The sequence below is a fragment of the Sciurus carolinensis genome, chromosome 2, assembly GCF_902686445.1.
Source record: "Sciurus carolinensis chromosome 2, mSciCar1.2, whole genome shotgun sequence".
Classification (NCBI taxonomy): Eukaryota; Metazoa; Chordata; class Mammalia; order Rodentia; family Sciuridae; genus Sciurus; species Sciurus carolinensis.
Window position 1 is genome coordinate 89,801,790 of NC_062214.1, and position 22,502 is coordinate 89,824,291.

The window sequence follows — 22,502 nt, forward strand, 5'->3', positions numbered from 1 at the left end:
CATTTAACACATTTCACTTCCACATTGCTGAAACATTTTCATTCCAAAACCGAAATTTATTAACAGGCATTTGCTACAGGAAAATTAATCTCAAACACCAGACTTTGTCTGCAAGATCCAATTCAGGCTAAGCAAGGAAGGACACCATCAACTTAGAAATGATTCTTAGTTGGACACTCCTGGGTGCAAGATACTAATGCCTTTGTCCCTTTTCTATTCTTTGATTCATATTGTTCAGTTTGTACTGCACAGTTTAGGTTTCAGAGTTCACAAGGAATGAGGGACCACACTTTTCCAAAGTGCGTTTAAGCTCATAAACCTTAAAATCTGAAGTGATTAGCCTCAAGTAACCCCCACAGTCCTGTGTGACTTTTCCTTTGAAACCTCCACCATTTACTCTGATGAAATGCAGTAGGAGCAGAAATGAAAGATAAATTGTACCACGTGTGTGGTGCCTTAACAGTCTTGTCATTAGTCTATCTGCAATGATGGAGGTAGAGGATGTAATGTAGGGAATCAGGAGAACTCAGACAGCAGAAGGCAAGGAGAAGGGCACATTTATCTTTAGGTAGAGAAAAGAAAACATTCCTCTTTCCTCTCATTGGCTTTTGCAAGATTTTTATAAAGTGAACTTTGGTTTTTGTTTTGTAAGTTCTTCCTGGTTTATTACTTTTGTGCTCTGATGTTTCTTTACAGACTTAGAATCACAGCATATTTAATGAACTGTACTTTCAAAACTACAAAGGGTGCCACTGTAAATATCTTACCCCACAGTCTGGCCTTTTTGTTAACTATGGAAAATTTCATATATATCTAAAAGTAAAGAGGTTAGTGTAACATTTTCTCCCATATACCCATCATCCAGCTTTAAATAACTCATACAGTCTTGTTTCATCTAAATCCCCATCACCTGGATTATTTTGAAGCAAATTCCATCAAATTACTTCATTCATGAATATGTAAATTAGCTTATAGAATCTTAAATTGGCTTAAAAAATTTTAACTACAGTACCATTATCACATATAATGAAATTAGTAATTCCTCAACATCACAAATATCCAATCAAGTGTTGAGATTTCCTTACCTTATAAATGTGTTACATATTTTGTTCAAATAAGGATCTATATACAATCCACATATTGTTGGTTGGTTTGTCTTTTCTGATAATCTGTAGATCTCTTTTCTGCTCCCTACTATGCACTCTTTTTTTTTTCCTTGCAATTTATTTCTTGAAAAAAAAATAGCTTAATTTTTCTCTAAGAGTTGCCAGTCTCTGTCTTACCAGTTGCATCTTTGTGATACCATGTCCTCTGTTTCCATACTTCTATAATTTAGTGATTCAATAGCTGTGTCATCCAATACGGTAATCACATACTAATAAGCACTTGAAATGTGACTAGTTTGAATTAAGTTAGGCATATTGTATGTGGCTCACATTCTTTCTACTAGGTAGCACTGATCTAGAAACTTGATCACATTTGGATTGGAATTTTATGGCAAGAATACCTTACATGAGCTGGGGAATATAGCTCAGTTGGTAGGGTGTGTACCTCGCATGCACAAGGCACTGGGTTCAATCCCTAGCACCAAAAAGAAAAAAAAGAAAAAAAAAAAAAAACCAACAACTTGACATATGTGGTATGTACTTCCATGTACCAGGCACTACTATCTATCCCATTGTGATGTTAGCAGCCACTAATAATCAAAACCTAGATTCATTAATTTATTATGGGTGGGAAAATTATTTAATTCTGTCATTCTTCAATTATTAGCTGGAATACTAAAAAGAGAAACTTCCCCTCATCAACTATTTAGTTATCCTTGAGTTCAAATTGTATAGAAAAGCAAAAGAAATACTTAATTCTTTAAAAAAAATTTTTTTTTGTAGTTGTAGATGGATAGAATGTCTTTATTTATTTTTATGTGATGCTAAGGATAGAACCCAGTGCCCCACGCATGTTGGGCAAGTGCTCTGCCACTGGTACAGCCCCAGCCCAGTTAATTACTTAATTCTTTTTACTGGTTTGTAAAATAATGAACTAGTTTCTTACCATCCCCCAAAGGTAGTCAGTGATTTTTTGTTTTGCTCATTTGTTTGTGTGTGTGTGTGTGTGTGTGTGTGTGTGTGTGTGTGTGCATGTGTATGTGTGTGTAGTGCTAGGGATAAACCCAGGGGTTTGCATGTGAGTTACACCCACAGCCCAAGTTTTGTTTTTAAGTATCTTTATGAACTTGGACCTAAACATTTTTCTTTAAAAGCAGTTATCTTTATTGATTGCTCCATCTTTTGGCCAGTAGGAGTCTCTTCAACTCCTACTGAGTTCCCATACATTCCAGTATTCTGTTCTAAATTTATCTTGTACATCTGCTACCTCAGACCTGGAATTGGTCATACTTTTCCAATGAGCCTTGGTTCCTCTTTAGAAGAAAAAGTATTTATAGACCATAACCTGTATGTTAGGGGTGCTTATTGTTATTGCTTGTCATTTTTGGTCGTTTCTTATTCCTTTTAGTCAACAGAATATTGAACTATGTTGCTGTTGAGTCTTCAGTCCTTTTCAAAATCATGTCCTTCATAAACATGTACCTGAGTTTATATGTTGAACATGAAAGGATAAAAATAGAGAAATCATTCAAGGACTAACCAGAAAGTCAACCAATTAGTTGTTGATTCATCATATCATATATGCAAGCATACTTTTTTTTTTTCTTTTGCATGGTTCTGGAGTTGAACCTAGGGCCTCTCTTTTACAAGCTAGGCAAGCATTCTACCACTGAGCTACATCCCCAGCCCTGCAAGCGTACTCTTATTTCCTAGAAGTGTCATCCCTGAACTTGTGAAGAACTCCAACAAAAGCATTTACTTTTAAGAAATTAGATAAACATAGGAAAGAAAACTATGAGAGAAAGAAAGTGTATTAAATACTAAGAGTATTTGGCCCAAGTGACTGAGTTTATGTTGTCAAAGAATTTGCTGCTATAAGCCAACCAATTAATCACTCTAAAACCATGCTTCTGTGTCCATGTGACTTTTGTAACAAGAAGCTTAGCTAAGATGCCATCTGTTGTAGCAGTTCACTTCTACATGTTTTGTCCACAAAGAAACTCTCCTGGGAATCCCAAGGTAAGTCCAAACTATATCTTGTTCCATTGAAATAAGAACAATAGTCAATAGATTAAAGGAATGTGAATGCTATGAAGTATTAGTAGTGATTTATTTCAGGGAACAGAAATTAAATGACACATTTCCAACTAACTACTTTTTTAATGTTTTGGGTCAATAAATTCTTCCCATATTATTACTTTGTATGGGCACAGCAATTCCTAACTTGCCACATCTGGTCACCTATTAAGAATTTGTTTTGCCTTTTGGAATTAAGGTGGTTTCTCATAGTCTATGAAGCCAAGATCATGGTCTTTGTAGCAAAGTGGTGTTAGAATGCATAACTATGCAGAATAGTAGACTTTTCTTAACTTTATTCATGTTTGCCAGAATCAGGATACCAGAATTGGAACTGTGTTCTTGGAATATGATTTTTTTAAATTTCCCATTTTCTGGGTACTGCATTAGAGGCTGCAAACATAAAAAGGAGCAGACATATAGGATTCCTGCCTTCCTGCAGTCTGAATGTAAATTAGAGAAGTTTAATAATTATATGGATAATTAGAATTGTTAGTTACAATTGTGATCATGCTACAAGAAATAGTACTTACTAATTGTTCATATTTTTTCATTATCAAAATATTTATTTTAAAGTACCCATAGAAGCTAAGCAAAATACCAAACGCTCTCTAACGTCACAGAAAATGCAGGTCATGAGAGAGAGATATTAATACAACAATCATAAAAAATACACTGAGTACTTTGAAGAAAAGGTATGGTTGTAGGAGATATGAAGTAGAAATTTTTTTCAAACATGGCTCTGTAATACAGTTAAACAAAAATAATAGAAAATACTGTCACATAGTAGGGGTAAGAATTATTCCATCTACATATGTGTATGCTAGGTCACAAAATATACTCTTGTCACAGTAAAAAAAAAAAAAATGTATAGTGCCACTGTACTAGGTGGACCTAAACAAGTTTGTAGATAGGGGAAAATCTTTCTTGAAAATGATGTTTCAGCTGAGCTCTGAAAAATGAACAGCTTTTAATTAGTTGTAGAGAAGAGACAAGAAGAACACGGCAAGTATCTGGAATAGCATGTGCAAAGGTCCTGTGGTGAGTCAGGAGACCATTGGCAATTGAAGGCTACCCATGGCTGGAGTGAGATGGGAAGAGAAGGATCAGGAGCTAGATGTTGCAAGGCTTCTGAAGGAGTTTTTAATTCTGAAAGCAGCTGGGAACTATTGAAAGCTTTCATTGCAAGTTAGTGGCTTAGTTTTGTGTTTTGAAATGCTGATTCTTGCTTCAGCGTGTGGAACAAAATTGCAGTAATAGAGCATGAGATGATACATAGAGATCAGTTGTCTAAGTGAAAGAACAGGGGCTAGTGTTCCCATGATAGCAGTGGAGGAAGCACAAAATGGCTACACTCTGAATTTTAGAGAGAACTTGGCAGAGGATTTGACATGGGTGGTAGGAAAGGAGAACATCAGGAATAGGTCCTCATCACCTGGATCAAAGCTGCCATACTTTGAGACAAGGAACCTGGGAAGGGGGATAAATTTGGAGGAAGGGAAAGTCAGTAGTTCACTTGGAATATGTTGAGTTTGAGGCACTCTTGAGACATCTTTGGAGAGATGCCTTGTAGGCAGTTGTGTTTATGAGTTTGATCCCAGAAGAGATCTGGAGAATTTGTGAATCATTGGTAGGTAATTGAAGCTATGGGCAAGCGAAGTCACTTAAGAGAGTATAGTAGAGAGCTTTAAAAAAATAACTGCTGTCATGACCTGGGCCTCAGCCACACGAATCACAACAGCCTCCACCCACCCCCATACTCAGTTGTAGCCAAACGGGCACTGGCACATGAACTGGGATTTGAGAAATCCTGGGTTATATAGTTTGTTGAAGCAAGCACAGCCTGGCTTTCCTAATGTCCCCACTCCTATTCCCCCACCCCCCAGCCTCTTCAGGGCTTTCTCTGCCACCTACTGAATAGAACCAGAACTAAACCTAAAGTTCAAAGTCCTCCCCAAGTGGACCCAAATCTATCCTTTCCATCTTGGTGCAGATTGCTTCCAGCACAAACTACCTACTTGAATCAAGCAGCTTCCTGCCTCTGCTCCCTGGCTCAAGCTGTTCCCTGGAATCTCACTCTCCATCTCAACCCTGCTCACAGGCTTTTCTCCCACCTTCTGGGGCCAGATCAAACCCCATTTGTTTCCTAAAGCTTCCCCAAGCCCAATAATGACTAGAACACTCTCCCTTCCACAGGCATTCCCTGGTGCGGTGTCCTGGTAAGCCCTGAAATTATTACCTAGTGATCTATATCTCTCATTTTGTATTTAGCAAGGTGACCCTCATTTTAGAATATGTTCTAACTAGATCATATCTTAATATCCCTTGCCATTCTTAAGACATATATTCCCAGAATCCTCTAACTCTTAAGTTACCCTGGAAGCAAGTGTAGGGTAGATTAAAGAAGACCAGTTAGGAAGACCAAAGATGAGGAAGAAGGCTGCCCTATACCTGCTAAGTGGACAGTACATTCCCTTTGAGTCTCAATAGAACTATGGCCCTTCCCCATAGCTCAGAATTCAAGTGATAGCTGAAAATATAAATGATAAATCTGAGAATGCCAAAACTTGCTGAACTTGCCCATGTCTCCTTTAACACTGTTGTACCTCAAAAGTGCCCTGTGAGAACTAGCTGACAGGGCAGATGGGTTGCTGGTTACACTAGGACCTGCCTGGTCCTGTACCACGGAGGCAGCATGAGGAGCGGCCTGCTGTGCAAGGGTGCTGGCTCCAGGCATGGAGTGGATGAGTCATATAGAGGAAGACACTGACAAGAATGGACAGGTGGGGGAAGAGATGAGGGAATTAAAGGATTTGCCCACCTGCCCTCACTTGACCTGTCTGCACTCAGATTACCCACCCACCCTACCTCTCTACATGAAACTCTCCTGTAGGGAACAGCATGACCGTACAGTGACCCTAAGCAGCAGGGTTTTGCGTCATCCTGGGAAAGATGACAGATTGTGTTGAGCCAGAGGCACTCTCTGGTGCAGTCTCCCTAGTAAGCCCTGATTGTTTGTAAAATGTCAGACTGTCTTTAGGAGTCTAGAGTTATGGTATAGGTAGTTATAAGCTTAAATTCTGTGTGAATTAGTTTTTTTTTTCCAAGGCATTAGACTCCATATTTAATCCATGGCTCTTGTATTGCTAAACGAAGTACATATACTTACTACACTTGATTTTATCCAAAACACCCAGAAATGATATGTGAATGAGTTTTTAATTCTGGATAAGTTATTTAACCTCATTAATTCTCAGTTATATATAAAATAAACAATTAGATACCACTACACACATGACCATAAATGGTTAAATTAAAAAGCCTGACATTTCAGGTGTTGATGAGAATATGACCATCAGTAACTCTCATGCACTATTGTTATGAAAGTCAAGTAGAACTAGTTCATTTCTAATGAAATTTTGCAAAGATGCTATCTGTTTAAGTATAATGCAGTGGTGCATGCCAATAATCCCAGTGACTCAGGAGGCTGACGCAAAAGGATCACAAGTTTGAGGCCAACCTTGGTAATTTAGCAAGACTGTCTCAAAATAAAAACTTTAAAAAGGACTGTGTGGTTGTAGCTCACTGGTAGAACACCCCCGAGTTCAATCCCCAGTACACACACACACACACATACACACACACAAATGCTACTTATGTGGTTTTTACATATATAGAGATACAGTGACCTCATATCCAATGACCTTGATAAATTATGTTACTAATTCTAAGAGATTTATTAATAGATTATTTTGGATTTTCTCATATAATTATGTCATCTACAAATAATGGTTGCTTTCTTTCATTACAATTCTTTTTTTTATTGTTCTTTTTTTTTAAATTTTATGTGTCAATTTGACTTTTTTTTTTTTTCATTACAATTCTTATACTCCCACAAGAGTTACCTCTAGTGCAACATTGAATAGACTTGTTGGGGAATACCCTTTTCTCTTTTTCAGTACTGGGGATGTCCTTTTGAATTTCACCATTAAGTAGGATGTTTGCAATAGATGTTTTGAGGATATTTTTTAATTGGATTAAGGAAATGACCTTCTATTCCTAAATTGGTAAGGGTCAGTTACTTAAAATCACGAATGGGTGTTCATTTTATGAAGTATTTTTTCTGACTCCATGGAGAATAATATTATATTATTTTGATCTTTATTCTGTTAATATTTATCTTTATTATTATTGATTAATTTTGGAATGTTAAACCAATCTGTCATTTCAGGAATAAATTCAGCTTTAGCAGTGTTGTATTCCTGTTTCCATAATTATTTTTGTTAAGATATTTGCATATTTGTCCATGAGAGAGTGCCTTCTAATTTTCTTGTCAAGTCTGACATCAAGGTTATACTCAAATCAAAATGAATTAGGAAGTATTCTTTATTTTCTTCTTCCTGCAAGAGTTTGTGTAACTTGATGTTATTTCTTCCTTCAACTTTGGAATGGCAACTCTATTGATGAAATGCTTTAGAGCTGGTCTAGGGCTGATGGTATAAAAGCGTGACTTAGACATGAAATAGTCAATCCCTGGCAGTACAAATGTTCTTGTTTTTATTCATATCCTCCCATAAGCAGCTCCAGCCACTTCACCTTTTCCTTTCCAGTTCTGTGGCCCAGCTAAACAACTACACAGACTAGTGAGGCCACTTGAGGTCTGAGCCTGGTCCACAGGACTCTACGCTCTCTCTCTCTGACCCCAGGCAGCCTGCCGAGCACTGCTGAGCCATCTCCACAGTCCTCTGACAGAATGAGTGCCCTCGATGATGTCCCCTTCAAGGTACCCAAGGGTTTTGTGATCAGCACAGAGCCTCTCCCTGCACCAGAGTTCAGTGTCCCTGCCTGCAGGGAGCTTCTGCTGGGTTCTGTGGTAAGTGTGTCTGTCTCTCTAGCTTCTTGTCCCTGGGTCTGAGGTCTGAGGCATCAGTATAAAAGGCAGCTTGACCTCCTTTTGAATAGTCTAGGGAGTATGGAATTAACCCAATAGAGGAAAAAAGAACCAACGTTTCCTGAAGAAGGCTGGTGGCTGGGTGATGAGGATTGTTCAGTGGATCTTGTTTTAGGCTGAGGATAGTGAGAGACTGCTTATTCAAAGTGAGGGACAGTTACTGCAATGGTGTCCAGTTTCTCTTCCCTACCAACCTGCTGCCATGTCTAAAATTCCACCATTAGAATCCCTCTTTTGGGTAAAGTCTCAACCTCTGTTATCCTCTTAAAATGCAGACGGTTACCTGGAGCACATTAGAAGGAATTAGAAGGGAATGTTATTCTACAGACCCACACCTGGAGGCAGCTGAGAAGGACCTCATGTCCCTGGTTCATACCCCTAGATTATACCCTGCTAAGTGCACATTCTCAGGGTATATGGAAGTATCACATAGGCCCTCAAGGAAAAAAATATATATATATTCACTTCCTGGAAAGTCAAGTTTACTTGAAGGTTTAGGGAGGAAACCTACTGTATTTACACTATAACAAAGATAATTCATGGGGTAGAATGCAAAATTCACATGAACTGGGTCGGGGGGAGAACAAGATTGCAAAGAATTGTGGAGCTAGCCTGGATCCTCTGGGGCTGGGTTCCCAGACTTGATGCTCACTCTCCACTATCTGCAGGGTAGTTTGTAGAAAAATTTGAGGGTCTGGTTTGGCTCTCACTCATTTTACATAAGAGAAACCTGAAGTTTAGAGAAGGGAGATCATTTATTCAGTTATTGGCAGTGATTAAGATGAAACCCAGGTCCTGACTCCAGGTCATTTCATAGTAGCTAAGAGTAGGACTTAGAATGAGAGATAAGATACCAGTTGGGGGCCCAGTGAAGTGGCACATGCCTGAAATTCCAGTGGCTCCAGAGGCTGAGGCAGGAGGATCACAAGTACAAAGCCAGCCTCAGCAAAAATGAGGCGCTAAGCAACTCAGAACCTGTCTCTAAATAAAATACAAAATAGGGCTGGGGATTTGGCTCAGTGGTCAAGTGCCCCAGTACCCCGCCACACACACACAAAAAGATACCAGTCTGGGAAGGCAAAAAAATGGGGCAAAGGGTTTTTACAGGGAATTCAGGGGCAGAGAGCATAGTCCAGGAAGGTGAGACCTGGGGAGGTAAAGGGTTTGAGTGACCTGGGGGCACAGGAGAAGACCCAGTGTGAATTTGCCTTCTCTGTAGATGCTGGAGTCACACAGGCTCATCAGAATAAAGGTTTATAGCTGGGAATGGTGGCGCGTGCCTGAAATCCCAGCAGCTCAGTAGGCTGAGGCAGGAGGATGGCAAGTTCAAGGCCAGCCTCAGCAACTTAGCAAGACTGTCTCAAAATAAAAAATGAAAAGGGCTGGGATGTGTCTCAGTGGTTAAGTGCCCCTGGGTTCAATCTCTGGCACCTAAATAAATAAATAAAGGTTTCCAGAACTGAAGAAGCACTGTGAAGCCCAGAGCAGTGTCTATGGGGCGCATGCTGCTGTGTGTAGCAGGAGCTCTCACTCTCCCCTAGCAGCCTGTGCTGCCAGTTTTCTCTCTGTGTTGTTAACAGGAACTTACTTTACCAATCCTGCAATGGTGGTAGATTATCACAGCTTTTCCCTCCTGCTCAGCTCAAACCACACAGAGAAGAGGTTATTGTGAAGGTTCCCTCTCTGGAAGCCCTTTTCCTTCTCTATGTGTGTCGGGGGGTATGTAGTGGAAATAGTAGTAGTCATTTAGTCATTTATCTTTCCTTTTATGGCTTCTGGCCACCTGAGATTATAAAGGATTTCTCTTCTGTTTCTCCTAGTACTTTCATGCTGTCATATTGTATATTTGAATCCTTTTTGGAATTCATCTTTGTGTATGTATAGAGTGAGAATGGATCCAACTTTCTTTTTTCCACTAGCTAACACAATTTATTGAGTAGTCTCTCCTTTTCCTATTGCTTGAGATGCCACCTTTATTACCTGCTAAAGCCCCATATATATTAAGATCTATGTCTGGATTTTCTTTGTACCTTCAATCTGTTTGGGATAGTACCATAGTTTAATTATTGAGAACTGGTAAAGCCAGTTCTCAGTTCTCCTTATTTTATTTTTGTTAACAGAGTTTTTATGGCTATTTTTGTTTGTTTTTTATATTAAATTTATAATCACATTGTGGCATTTCAAAATAAAAAAATGTTGATATTTTATTGTCTTTGTATCTTTTTATCCCTCTAAGTCCCCCTGTCTTTTTATCCCTTAGTCTCTTTCTCTCCATATACGCCTGAGTTATGAAGTTGCCTTTTTCCTTCCTCTGTCCCTTACAACCTGCCTGTTTTTGCTCAAATCTCTTTTTTCTAGTCATTTATTCTGCACATACTTATTAATACCCACTCTGTGCCTGGCCTGCCCTGGGCCTTAAAGATACAGAGAGGAACAAAACCTGGTCCCTGACTTCAGTCAGGTAGTCATACTGGAGCAGCTGAGTCAGGCTCCTCTCCTCAAGGTAGTGTTCTGTCAGTAGAGAGGCAGTGCCTGTTTTCTGAGTGTCCAAGTGTCTGTGTCTGTCTTTCTGCCTACCTGCCCCCTCTTCCCTCAAACACTACTTCCCACAGCCTCTCTCTTCCTTAATTGGCCATGGGAGAGCAGTGAAATTGCCTGTTAGTTATTTGTTCATTTTTTTCAGTGCTGGTGATTGAACCCAGGGCCTTCGGCTTGCTAGGTAAGTGCTCTATCACTAAGCTATACCTGTAGCCCTACGATTTTTAATGGAGTTTTATGTTTTTTTTGCTTAACTGTAAAGGTAAGAAACAGGGCTAGGGCTGTAGCTCAGCGCAGAGTACCTGCCTAGCACATGTGAATCATTGGGTTCAATCCTTAGCACCACATAAAAATAAAACAAATAAATAAAGGCATGCTGTTCATCTACAACTACAAAAAAAAAAAGGTAAGAAACAGGAATTCTCTTACTTTTGACTCTCAAGTTAGAATAATTATATAGACTCCAGATTGCTTTCTTAAGTGACCCAATAGTCAGTGGAGTGAGCACTACAGTCAGGTAGACAGAAATACAAGCTCAGCTCCTCATCATCTATCTGTCTACAGCAAATAAAAAATTTTAAGTCTTGTTGGATGTACTGGCACATGCCTGTAATCCCAGTGACTTGGGAGCCTGAGACAGGAGAGCCAAAGTTCAAGTCCAGCCTCTCAGCAATTTAGCAAAATCCTAAGCAATTTAGGGAGACCCAGTCTCAATATAAAAATAAAAAGGGTTGGGGGATGTAGCTCAGGGTTAAAGCACCCTGGGTTCAATCCCAAGGGGGGAAAAAAAAATTATGAGACTCATTTTCTTAATCTGGAAATAGAAATGACCCCTAACCTACTAGTTTAATTCAACAAAAGTTAGATTATGTATTTCCTGGGCCCCAGAGTATCCTTGGATGACAGCAAACTGGGTGAGGGGCAGGTATTAACTACTCCATAGGGAAGTTTGTCTGCCTGGATGGGCCTCCACCACTGACTGTTCAGTGGCAAACTGCGCTTCTTTGTGAAGAACAAGTTTTTATTGGATTTCCCCCCCCCTGTACTAGGGATTGAACCCAGGAGTGCTCTACCACTGAACTACATCCCCAGCCTTTTTTATATTTTCTTATAAGACAGGGTCTTGCTAAGTTGTTAAGCCTGGCCTCAAACTTTGGAACCTCTTGCCTCAGTCTCCCAAGTACCAGGATTACAAGCATGAGGTATTGCACCCAGGTATTGGAGAGATTTTTTAAGTTGCTATTGTTCAATGACATACTGAATGGTAAAGGACTTTAGATATTACATTTCATTCTATTCAATCATTCTTCATTCTGTCCTTCATGCCAGAGTTTGCCAATAAACTGTTACTGATATCCATTTGCCCCAGTGTCAACTAAAACAGTTGGTGGGAGTGGGCTGTGTAGGATACCCAGGACTCCAAACTGGAAGCCATCCAGACCTGGTAAAGCCTTGGCTGAACAGGGTTCCAGGAGAGCCATTAGGGACGCCTCCCAAGGTCCTCATTTGCCATCTGGACCTCACAACACCTTCTCTCAGCAGCATGACTTCAGCCTGGAAAGGAACACTCTCTTCTGGGTGGAGGCTGCCATCCGAGGACCCTGCTCGCACCAAAGCAGTGATCTGGGGACTGTGTCAGCCCCTCCTGCCTGGCTCTTGCTGGTCAGCCCTGAAAACGGGCTGGTATCTGCGCCTGGCACAGTGAAAGACAAGGAGGTTGGATCCCAGGAGCCATCCGAGGAAGAGGAAAACGAGGAAGAAGGCTTCTCTGCCAGCGAGGAAGAGCTGGACTCCAGCGGCCTGCTGCCCGGTTCCCCAGTGAGCCCTGGCTCCAGTCATCGCCGGCGCTCCCTGGATGTGCTGCGCAGCATGAGGTCTGAGCTGGCTGGGGCGCGGCGGCGGCTCTCTGAGAGCAGGTTGGCTGCCTGTCCCCGCGCGCTCCTGCACCGCTTTCGCGGGCACCGGGCGCTGAGCCTGTGCCCTTCACCGCCACCTGGGCCTGCACCCCAGCTCCCCAACGCCCCTGCCCTGCCCCCACGGCCCTCGACAGCCGGCTCCATGCCCCCACTGCGGAGCCACAAGCCCACGGTTGCGGTAAGGACTGCCTGCTCCCCAGGGCCTCAGCTGGCCGGCCTCAGCTCCGGAGTCCCAGCTCCTTCCTCCCCGTGCTCCTCCTTCTTAGCTTTACCTGTTCTCACCTGTCCCGGTACCCTTTACCTAGAATATTCTTTGGTTAGAGGCCCCCATTCTCTCCGTTTCCCTCTTCGTCCGCTTTGCCTCTGTTGGGGCACATTTCACCATGATTATAATTACCGGTACCTGTCTCCTTGGGTGGAATGAGTTCTTTTAGGGCAAGGATCAGATGGCATTCATTTTTGTTTCCAGGGCATCTAGCAAAGGATTTGACCCATAGAGGGTTTTTAATGGGTGTCTGTTGAATTGCCTTAATGAAGGAGACACAGTTCTAAGGCCTTCCACCCTTTAAGTTTTACCGTAGTCTGGGTAAGCTGGAGGCTCAATCAAGCAATAGTCACGGTAGTTACTTCCTGCCAAATGCTGAGTTGGAAGAGATAGGATCCAAACCAAAGGACAAAGAGAGTTGGCCAAAGGGATGTGACAAGGCCAAGTGTTGTATAGTAGGATCAGGTGTTGAGAGACAGGGCTTCTGCAGGATGGTAAGCCTTCAGGCCCAAGTAGTGATCTGGGAAGAACCCAGAGCAGAGGCAAACTTACAGTGAGGCCAAAGAAGCTTCGGCCTTGGAACTTTTACTTTGTCCCTTCCAAGGCTTTGTACTCAATTTCTTGTTCTTCATTGTATGTTCTTTTTCTTTAAGAAGTCCTCTCCAAATCATTTAAGTATCCCAATCCACAAAACCTAGATCCAGAGCAGATGGAGTAGGTCAGGAATTGGTAGCAGAGAGTAGCACTTGGGCACAACTTTCTGCCAGTCAAGCCAGGAGATGCTGCAGAATAAGGCCGAAGTGAAATTAAATCCCAAAGACAGAGATCTCTCACTCACTGGTGTGTGACCTCAAGCAAATTATTGAACCACTCTGAGTCATCTTTCTCTTTCTAAAAAGTGGGCCAGCAACCCTTCCCATAATTGTTTAGAGCAAACAATAAAGAAGAAAATGCTTTGTAAGTTGGATAGACCATGCTCAAGAATCAGATGCTGATGCCAGGATGTCTCCTCCCTGGTCTAAATTAATTTAGCTCTAGCATCTTCCTGTGGGGAAGATGGGGCAGATATTCTGTTGATGAGGAAACTGAGGCAGAGAGTAAAATTTCAAAGCCAAGAGTAGACCATATTCCTAAAATGTGGATCTCCACTCTAGAGGTAAATGGTAGTCCCTAGAGTTGGGACATGTTAGGGAAACCCAAGAAGATGGGGACAGGTGGGGAATTCATATGCCCCATGTACACTTGGCCCCAGGAGCTAGAGTGACAACTGGTCTTTACTTGGGAGGTGGGACTAGGGTGCTATGTTCAGGGCTAGCCCAGGAGTTCTACCACGCGGGAGGTAGGTTAGGGATGATGTTGGTCAAACCAACTGAAATGGCTTCAAGTCACCTTTCTTAGTCCAGCATTTGTGTGAGTCTCTCAAGCACCACAACTGAGGGGTTGGTGTGCCCAGTTCCTGCTCCATTATACACCCTGCCAGACCCTGGACCCAGATGAACTCAAGAAGGAGGGTCTGGCTGGGAAGACCTTTCCCTGCTCCCCTCACTAAGGTCCATGGGGTAAAGAACCTCTGAGTAGGCTTCAACTCCCAAATGTGTGTTGTGTATTAGATCATTAACTTCTCTGAATCTTGATTTCAATATCTGTAAAATGAGATAATAGGATGGACTTACCATATTCCTTTCCTTCTCTTTCTTCTTGAGATAGGGCCTCATTATGTTGCCCAGGCTGGTCTCAAATTCCTGGTCTCAAATGACCCTCCTGCCTCAGCCTCCCGAGTAGGTGGGACTGCAGGTGTGCACCACAGCACCTAGATACCTATCATATTTCTTTTCCAGGGTATCCTAAGTAATCAGTGAAATATTAGCCTTTGCTGACAGTTTCTGTATGCCAGGTCCTTTGTTGATCCTTTCATTCATGTGGTCATATTTAGGCCTCATAATAACACTGTGAGACACTTCTGAGATTGCCTCCATTTTACATTTGAGTAAAGTGAGTAGACGATGGGGAACTGGGGTCTTCAGGGCACTAAGCCCTCCACAGTGTAACCCCCTACACTTGGTATAGAAAGTGGAACACAAAGGTACCTTTTAAAAATGTCCAGCCCAGCCAGGTGTCACCTCCTGTGGTAACTGACACGCCAGCTTCTCTCTATTTCAGTCTCTCAGTCCATATACCTGCCTGCCACCCCTGAAGGGGACACCCCAGCCTCTCAACCCCCACAGATCGCACCCTGATTCTACAGCTGACCTGCTGTCTGCACTGAGCCAAGAGGAGCAGGACCTCATAGGACCTGTAATTGCCCTGGGATATCCCCTGGGAAGGGCCGTTGAGGCTCTGCAGAAGACAGGGAGGCAGAGCCTGAGCCAGGTGAGTGGGGGACCCAGGACTGAAGAGCCAGGTGAGTGACCATGTGGCTCTGTATCTTGAACTTGAATAAGTTTTGTTTCCTTCCCTTTAGAAGCAGAACCTCAACCTGGTATTAATTACTGGGATCGTGAACAAATCTCTAGTCCCTACTGCTACCTCCTGCATAGGAGTTTATTGGGAATCCCCATGCCCACTTGGGGAGTCTCAGTATTCTACTCCTATCCTAGCCCTTGCCCTACATACAGGGACCAGAGCTTTGTGCGGTCAAGAATCTTTCTAGAACTGTCCAGAACTTTATCTGATGAGAGATGTTTTTTATCTGTGTTGTTCAATATAGTAGCCACAGTCAACTTCATTACATTAAATGTGGCTAGTGTGATTGAAAAACTGAATTTTAAATTTTCTAAAATTGTAATTAACATATTTAAATCCAATCCATAGCGACATATGCCTAGTGGCTACCATATTGGAGGGCACAGCTCTAACCACTTTCCTCAATGAATAGTTTATGTATACTCACATCTATTTTTCTTTCTGCATTCCTCTATCTGGCCAAGAGTCTTTATTGTGCACTTCCTGGGTATATAGCTGCAGCTAGGAGCTTAGAAAAAACCAAGGTACATAAAAACCAGTGCTGTGGGTTGGGTTCCCCAGGAGTCAGAGTCAGATATAAGTTTAGCGTGTAGGATGCTTATTAAGGAGGTCCTTGGGACCAGCTGCTATGGAAGGGAGGGACAGAAGCAGAAGTGGCGGAGGAAGAACTATAATGGAGGACCATCAATAGCATCAGCTAACCCCACAACTCTGGAGCATTTCTGGTCCTCAGAGTTGTCCTAAGTGAGGCTGATATGATCAGGCTTTATGCCCCCACTTCAGGCAGTCATTATACATTGGAAAGGTGTTATGTGACAGACATGGATCTCTGCAGTTTAGGCAGTCCCCGAGGTTGCCTCCTATCCCTCTCAGCATCTGGGGTAATGAGTGCTTCAGTAAAGGGACCTCTGGAAGGTGCATCAGAGTCTACTATAGCCAGATTCTATTCTCAAGGAGTTTACTCTTATTGGAAGAATCGTGGACACTCAATGATGGCACTCAAAGGGTAGCACTTCAAGCTGCTCTACTATTTGGAAGTGGGTCTTGACTCCTAATAGAAGCCAAGAATGTGAGAGTACCTACAAGGGAATGAGGAACCCCAAATTATCTAAAAAGAGCTGCTGGTTACAAGATGCCTGGGAGCATAAGGGGTATGTATATGTGCTGCAGGAGTGTTTCTGTCATCTGTTGCTGTGCAACAAACCACCTGAAACTTTGTGCCTTAATACAACAACCATTTATTTGCTCATGAGATTCTCTGGGTTGGCAGTTTGGGGTTGGACTCAGCTAGGTGATCTTCTGTTGGTCTTGATCTCTCTTGTGGTCATAGTTTCGTGACTTAGTTAGGGTTGAATAGCCTAAGATGGGCTTGTTGCCAGTCCATAGGTTGGTGTAAATTGTCAACTGGACCACACATATCCAGCAAGCTAGCTCACTTGGTTCCAAGAGTGAAAACTTCAAGGCCTCCTGAGGCCTGGGCTGGAATTGTCCATAGTCACTTCCATCTTATTCTGTTGGTCAAAACATGTCATAGACCAGTCCAGATACAAAGGTGGAAAAATAAACTCCTTGATGGGAAGAATGTCAAAGGATTTATGGTCATTCTCAATCTACCACAAGGAGGTTCTAGTGATTAGGAAAAACTACATGGAGGTACCACACATGGAACTGGCCTTCAAGGCTAGATGAGACCTGGCTTTGAAATAAGGGGAAGAGTAATAGGGATAATGTGAGCAAAGGAGTTGGGGGCAGAAAGGAAATGTCGGGGAGACCCTGATCCAGTCAGTCTGGCTGAAGAAGGTACATGAAACTGGCTGGTAGGAGATAAGACAGAGAAGAAGGATTGGGGGCAGATTGAGGACACCTTGAAAACTGGGTTGAGACTGATAAATAAGCCAGTAGGCAAAATGGAATCACAGAAAGATTATGAGTGAGGACAGGAGGTGGCATTGAATGCCACTGTCATTACCCCTAGTGTAGCATCCCCTTTGCATTGTTTTTATAAACACTGGGGCTCTTCATGGTTGGAAAACTGGTCAGAGGGCAGTTGGAACTTCTTCCTTTTTCTCATCTCTCTGCCGCACCACTGCCAGAGGACTTAAACATCTTCTCCTCCTCCTCCTTTTTTTTTGGCAGGGGGTACTAGGGATTGAACCCATGGGTACTTAACCACTGAGTCACATCCCCAGTCCTTTTTATATTTTATTTTGAGGCAGGGTCTCACTAAATTGCTTAGGGCTTCGCTAAGTTGTTGAGACGGTTTTTGAATTTGCAATCCTCCTGCCTCAGCCTACTGAGCCGCTGGGGTCATAGGCATGTACCACTGCACCCAACTGAACACATTCTTCTTAATCACTGATGACTGCAGAATAGCAGGTCCCTGAGGTTCAAGGCTCAGGCCTGCTCCTGGGTGAGGGAGTGGCAGGTGAGTGATTCTCAAACTGGAACCAGAAGCAGGATGTGCGGCTTCGAGGTTGGGGAGTGGGGAAATGTTCCTGTTGTCCTTGTCCACCCACTCCTGCTTCTGCCCTACCCTGGGTTCATCAGTCTATACCCCATCTGGAAGAACACTTCCAACATGATGACAACCCTGTTAGCCAAACCAGGTGGGGAGGAGGGGGTTGCTAACAGATTTTGAACACTTTCTTTGCACTGGTCTCTTAATCTGAGAGTATTCAATTGGGTCTCAATTGTGCAAAGTTGTTATGCTATTACTGTCCTAGACACTTTGCAGATGAGGAAACTGAGACCAGGGGAGTTCAATAGCCTGTCAATGACAACACCAGGGTTGAGTCAGACTGGCCTGACTCCGAATCTTTGTTGGACAGTGCTTTTCTCTCCTAGGACAGCAACATGAGCTGATCTGAGATTTAAGAGCAGATGGAAAGTGGCCCCTACCTTTAGCTGACCTTGGTCAAGAAGTTGGCTAGGAGGGCTGTGAGGGTCAGGCCCACTGTGGGGCTCAGACATGCTTCCTCAGTTCCTTTGCCCCTGTAACAAGGCTGAGGTCTCAGTCCATCATTGTGGAGGTCTGAAGATTAGTGAGAGCCAACTCAGGACACTGACCTCCCAATGTGTTGGGTTCAGATCCTTTTCGGGGGAGCATCAGGTGATGGAGACAGGGCACTTAAAAGAGTCAGGGAGAGGAGATATAAGGGGAGATATAAAAGATAAGCTTGGTGCCTCTCTCCTTCCTTCCACAGATGTGATGTGCCCAAAGGACAGGCCTGAGTGGCATGTGTGAGGGTCCATGGGACAGGCCTAGACTTGTTATAGGATTCCAGACATGCCAGGGTGTTTCCTTATATACAGGATAGAGGAGGAATAAATATGTACTTGAAATCAATGACTTCTGGTAAACCCAGCCTGGAGTCTAAAGGCAACATTTTCACCTGGGGCCTGAGGCAAGTTTGGTACCCTCTACAGTCCCATGGACCCAAAAACTGACCAAGCAGCAGAATCTTTAAAATGCAAATCCCCAGGCCCTGTCCTGAAGAGTCCCAATCAATTTGGGACAGACCCAAGAACTTATAACTTTAAAAGATCAGCAGATGGTCCTAATATGCAGCCTGGCATGGTGTGGAGGTGGTCAGCTATCCCTGGAGTCAGTGATTCCTAACCTTGGTTGCACATTAGAATCACCTAGAGAATTCAAAATACATTCCCAGTGTCCAGGTTACACCTCAGACCAAATATACCAGAGCCTCTGTTGAGGCCCAGGCACAAGCAATTTTCAAAACTCCCAGGGTGGTTGCAATGATCACCAAGGTTGAGAACCATTGCTGTGGACAAGCCAAAAGGTGAAGGGAGCATCCACCATCTGCCCTTGCCCTCCCACCTTCTGGAGATGAGGTTTCTCTAGAAACCCTGTCCACCATCAAGCTACCTCAAAACCTCTCCTCTAGCAACCAATCCCCTTCTCAGACAAGAGGTCAAGTCATCCTGGAACCCTGGGCAAACGACCTGCCCTGCCTTGACCTGTTTCCTCAGTGTGAAAGGCAGCCTTGGGTGTGTGGTTTTCCAAATGTGTTCAGAGCAAGGTCTAGACATCCCAAGCAGTACCTCTGGAGGAGTGCTGGATCTGGGCTCTCACGGTCCTTGCCCTCTGTTCCCAGGCAGCTCTGATCTTTGCCTATTATTATTGAAGCCTCCTGTGCTGGGACAAACAACTCAGGAGTGACAACAGTTTGCAAATCATTAGCCTTGATGATCTGTGCTTTCTGCCTGCTTCTGAAGGTCTGCAGAAACCGGACCTGCTCCTTCTCGGCATATACTCATAATTCTTGTGGTCTGGAGCCTTCATTTGACACCTACTCCCTATAAATCCTGCTTTGATTTGCCTGGCACTGATGTTGTCCTGTGTCTGGTTTATCTCCCCCACTCTGCTGTGAGTTCCTTGAAGGATAGTTCTTAATTCAGTTTATAAACACAGCATATATTTATTGAGCTCCTTCTATTGCCATGCTGGTGCTGGGGACAAAACTGCCCAAGCCCTCCCTTGTGGAGCAAAAAGTGAGTGGATAAGAGAGATTAAATGACACAATTACGAAGTTGTACGTGCTGGGCTGGCAAGCACAGGGTGGTCTGGGAGCACTAGAAATGGCACTCAGTGAAGATGGAGGTGGCAGACAAGCTTCCCCAGGAGAGTGATGAGGCTTGCTTTGGCTTGGGGAGCCAGATTGGCAAAAGCCTGGAAATTTTTGGATGGAACTGAGTCCTAGTGAGGAGGCAGCACTTTATCCTGAGGGTATAAGTAGCCCCTGGTGCCTTATGCAGGGAGTGACTGGAGCAGGTGTTCAGCCCTGTGGGATCCTCCTCTGCCTACCACCCCTCCCTCTGGTTCTGGTGCAGGACTGTTAAGCCTCAAGAAGGCTGGATGGCAGAGATGTGCCTGGGGAAGGGCGGCTGTGCACAGGTGTGGATGGCTGAGGAGACTCCTTCACCAAGGAGGGTGGGCAGGCTGGGGTGAGTGGTGTACGTGTGTAAGATTGCCTAGGGGTGGCCGGTGAGGTGCCCATTTGAGGCCTGTCCTGCTCCCCAGTTAGGTTCCGTGAACACCTTAGCCCACTCTGACAGCCCCTCTCCTGGATTCCAGCCTCCAACTTGGGACAGCTAGTGAGGCATGGACTCACTGTCCACCTGTCCCCAGGTCCTCAGAGGAGGCCTCTTTTCCTCTTCTGTTGGCTCCTGGTATCTCCGGGGTCCCACTGCATGTGGTGGGCTGGCCAATCTGCCTAATTCTGAGCTCGGGACTGAAAAAGGCCCTCGGGTGCCTCTACACCTCGTCTGCTGCCTCTGCCTCTCTTACCATCCTTCCCTCTCTGCCTCCTTCCGGCCCAGTTTCTCAGCTACCTCAGTGCCCATGAAAGGCTTCTGCGGCAGGGCTACGAGGAGGCCCTGGTGGACGAAGCCATGGAGATGTTCCAGTTCTCTGAGAGTCAGGTCAGCTAGACCCCCTGCCTGGGCCCCAGGGGATGGGAGGTATGGGGCACCCCAGTTCCCAGAGCAGCCTGTGGGCTGGACAGGAGGCAGCCTGCAGGTTCAGCCAGGGGAGGAGGAGCTGGTCCAGGGAGATGAAGCATGGTGAAAAGCAGAAGATGGAGGGAGAACCAGGAGAAGTGGGGAGGGCAACTGGAGGTGAAGAAAGCAGGGGTCTTGTTTTATGTAACTGAATCAACATGACATATGTTCTTGAATGCCCATTCTATGTCAGACACCCAGACAGGCATTCAGGGCAGTACAGAGATACTTGAACTCAGGCAGTTTGCTGCCTACCCAGAATGCAGACAGCTGCAGGCCCTACAGAAAATTTTAAGTGCCTGATGACTACCACTTGCTCCTAACCCTACTACCAGCCAGAGCACCTGTTCACAGAGGCTGCTGGAGGGCCAGGGGTGCTGAGGAGGAAAGGGGTCAGCAGGGGAGGGCAAGCAGAGGCTGCATTATGTGAAACCTGGGTGGTGCTGGGGCACCTGGTACCAGTGAGCAGACTTCCTCCTGCCCCAGTACCTGAGCACAGGGCATCAAGGCCAGATGGGAGGGTGGAGGTGAGGCCAGGACAGAGCCAGTAGCCAGGTCAGAGCTTGGGAGCCACATCACCCATGCCACACTTCCTGCACCCAGAAGTACAGGAAGATGGCAGATTCTACCCAGGATCAGGTTCTTCTGGTTTGGGGGACCACAGCTTTCTGGGATGAGGTGCAGTAGGTAGAGATGCAGTACAGGAGATGCTCCTGGGGTATAGTTGGGCCCTGCAGAGCCTCAGCCCCCTCCCACCTCCTCCTCCCTAGGCAGGAGAGTTCCTGCGCCTCTGGGAGCAGTTCAGTGACATGGGCTTCCAGCCACACCGGATCAAGGAGGTGCTGCTTGTCCATGGCAACCATCGTGATCAAGCCCTGGAGGAGCTGGTGGCCTGTGCCCAGTGACCGTTGAGGCTCTTTGCGATGCCTGGGCAATCCTGTTCAGCCTAACTCTATAACTAAAACCAAACAAGACCAACGAAGCCATCCATGCATTCTCACCTGTAAACAATGCCAAGGGTGGGCATCGAAAGCGTTACCTCCCTGCCTCCTGAGAGGGGAGAGGGTGGGCAAGGAATCATGTTTTTCATACAAGCCTTGTAAAAATACTTGTATTTGACTCTTTAAGCTATGCACATTAATAACTTTGAATTTGAGAAAATTAAATAAATCATGGCAGTTCTTTTGAGTCCTATAGGCTTCTGGTTTTGGTGTGGAAAGAACATCTTAACTGTAGGTTAGAAGCCCTGAGTTCTGATGATATCTGAAATCAAGGAGTTTTTGAGTCTTAGATTCTCAAGAAAAAGCAAAAGATTTGACCAGGTCAAAAATTTAAAATGTTCAGACCTAGCTGCTCTCCATAAGATATTCTGATTCAAAAGGCTTAGCTTGGCAGCCTTCAGGAATCTGTTTGGGTTTGCTTGTGGGTTTCTTTTTTCTTTTTGTGAGATCCAGGCTGATCTTGAACTCCTGGACTCAAGTGATCCTCTCGCCTGGGCCTTCTGAATAGCTGGTGCTATTAGTGTGTGCTATCGTGCCTAGCTTTGTTTTGTTTTGTTTTGTGTAAGAAGCCCCTGGGGGTTCTTTACAATGTAATGTGCCCACAGCTAGTGTTTATGACCCTCTGGACCAACCACTCTAGGCCCTCTTCTGCTCTAACAATCTGGG

The 22,502-nt window shown here is 44.2% G+C and overlaps 1 protein-coding gene across 2 annotated transcripts; it reads left to right on the plus strand.

The window, feature by feature from the left end:
* Window positions 1-136: 136 nt before the first annotated feature.
* On the plus strand, window positions 137-22,029 carry Ubap1l (ubiquitin associated protein 1 like). Of its 2 annotated transcripts, none has more exons than XM_047539647.1 (5): window positions 137-8,055; window positions 12,211-12,765; window positions 15,013-15,222; window positions 20,656-20,757; window positions 21,606-22,029. In XM_047539647.1, the coding sequence occupies exons 1-5, from the start codon at window positions 7,936-7,938 to the stop codon at window positions 21,738-21,740; spliced, it is 1,122 nt and encodes a 373-aa protein (XP_047395603.1). In that variant the 5' UTR covers window positions 137-7,935; the 3' UTR covers window positions 21,741-22,029. The 2 variants fall into 2 exon arrangements, with proteins under 2 accessions (XP_047395603.1, XP_047395604.1); XM_047539648.1 differs by having other exon boundaries at window positions 12,214-12,765.
* Window positions 22,030-22,502: the final 473 nt, after the last annotated feature.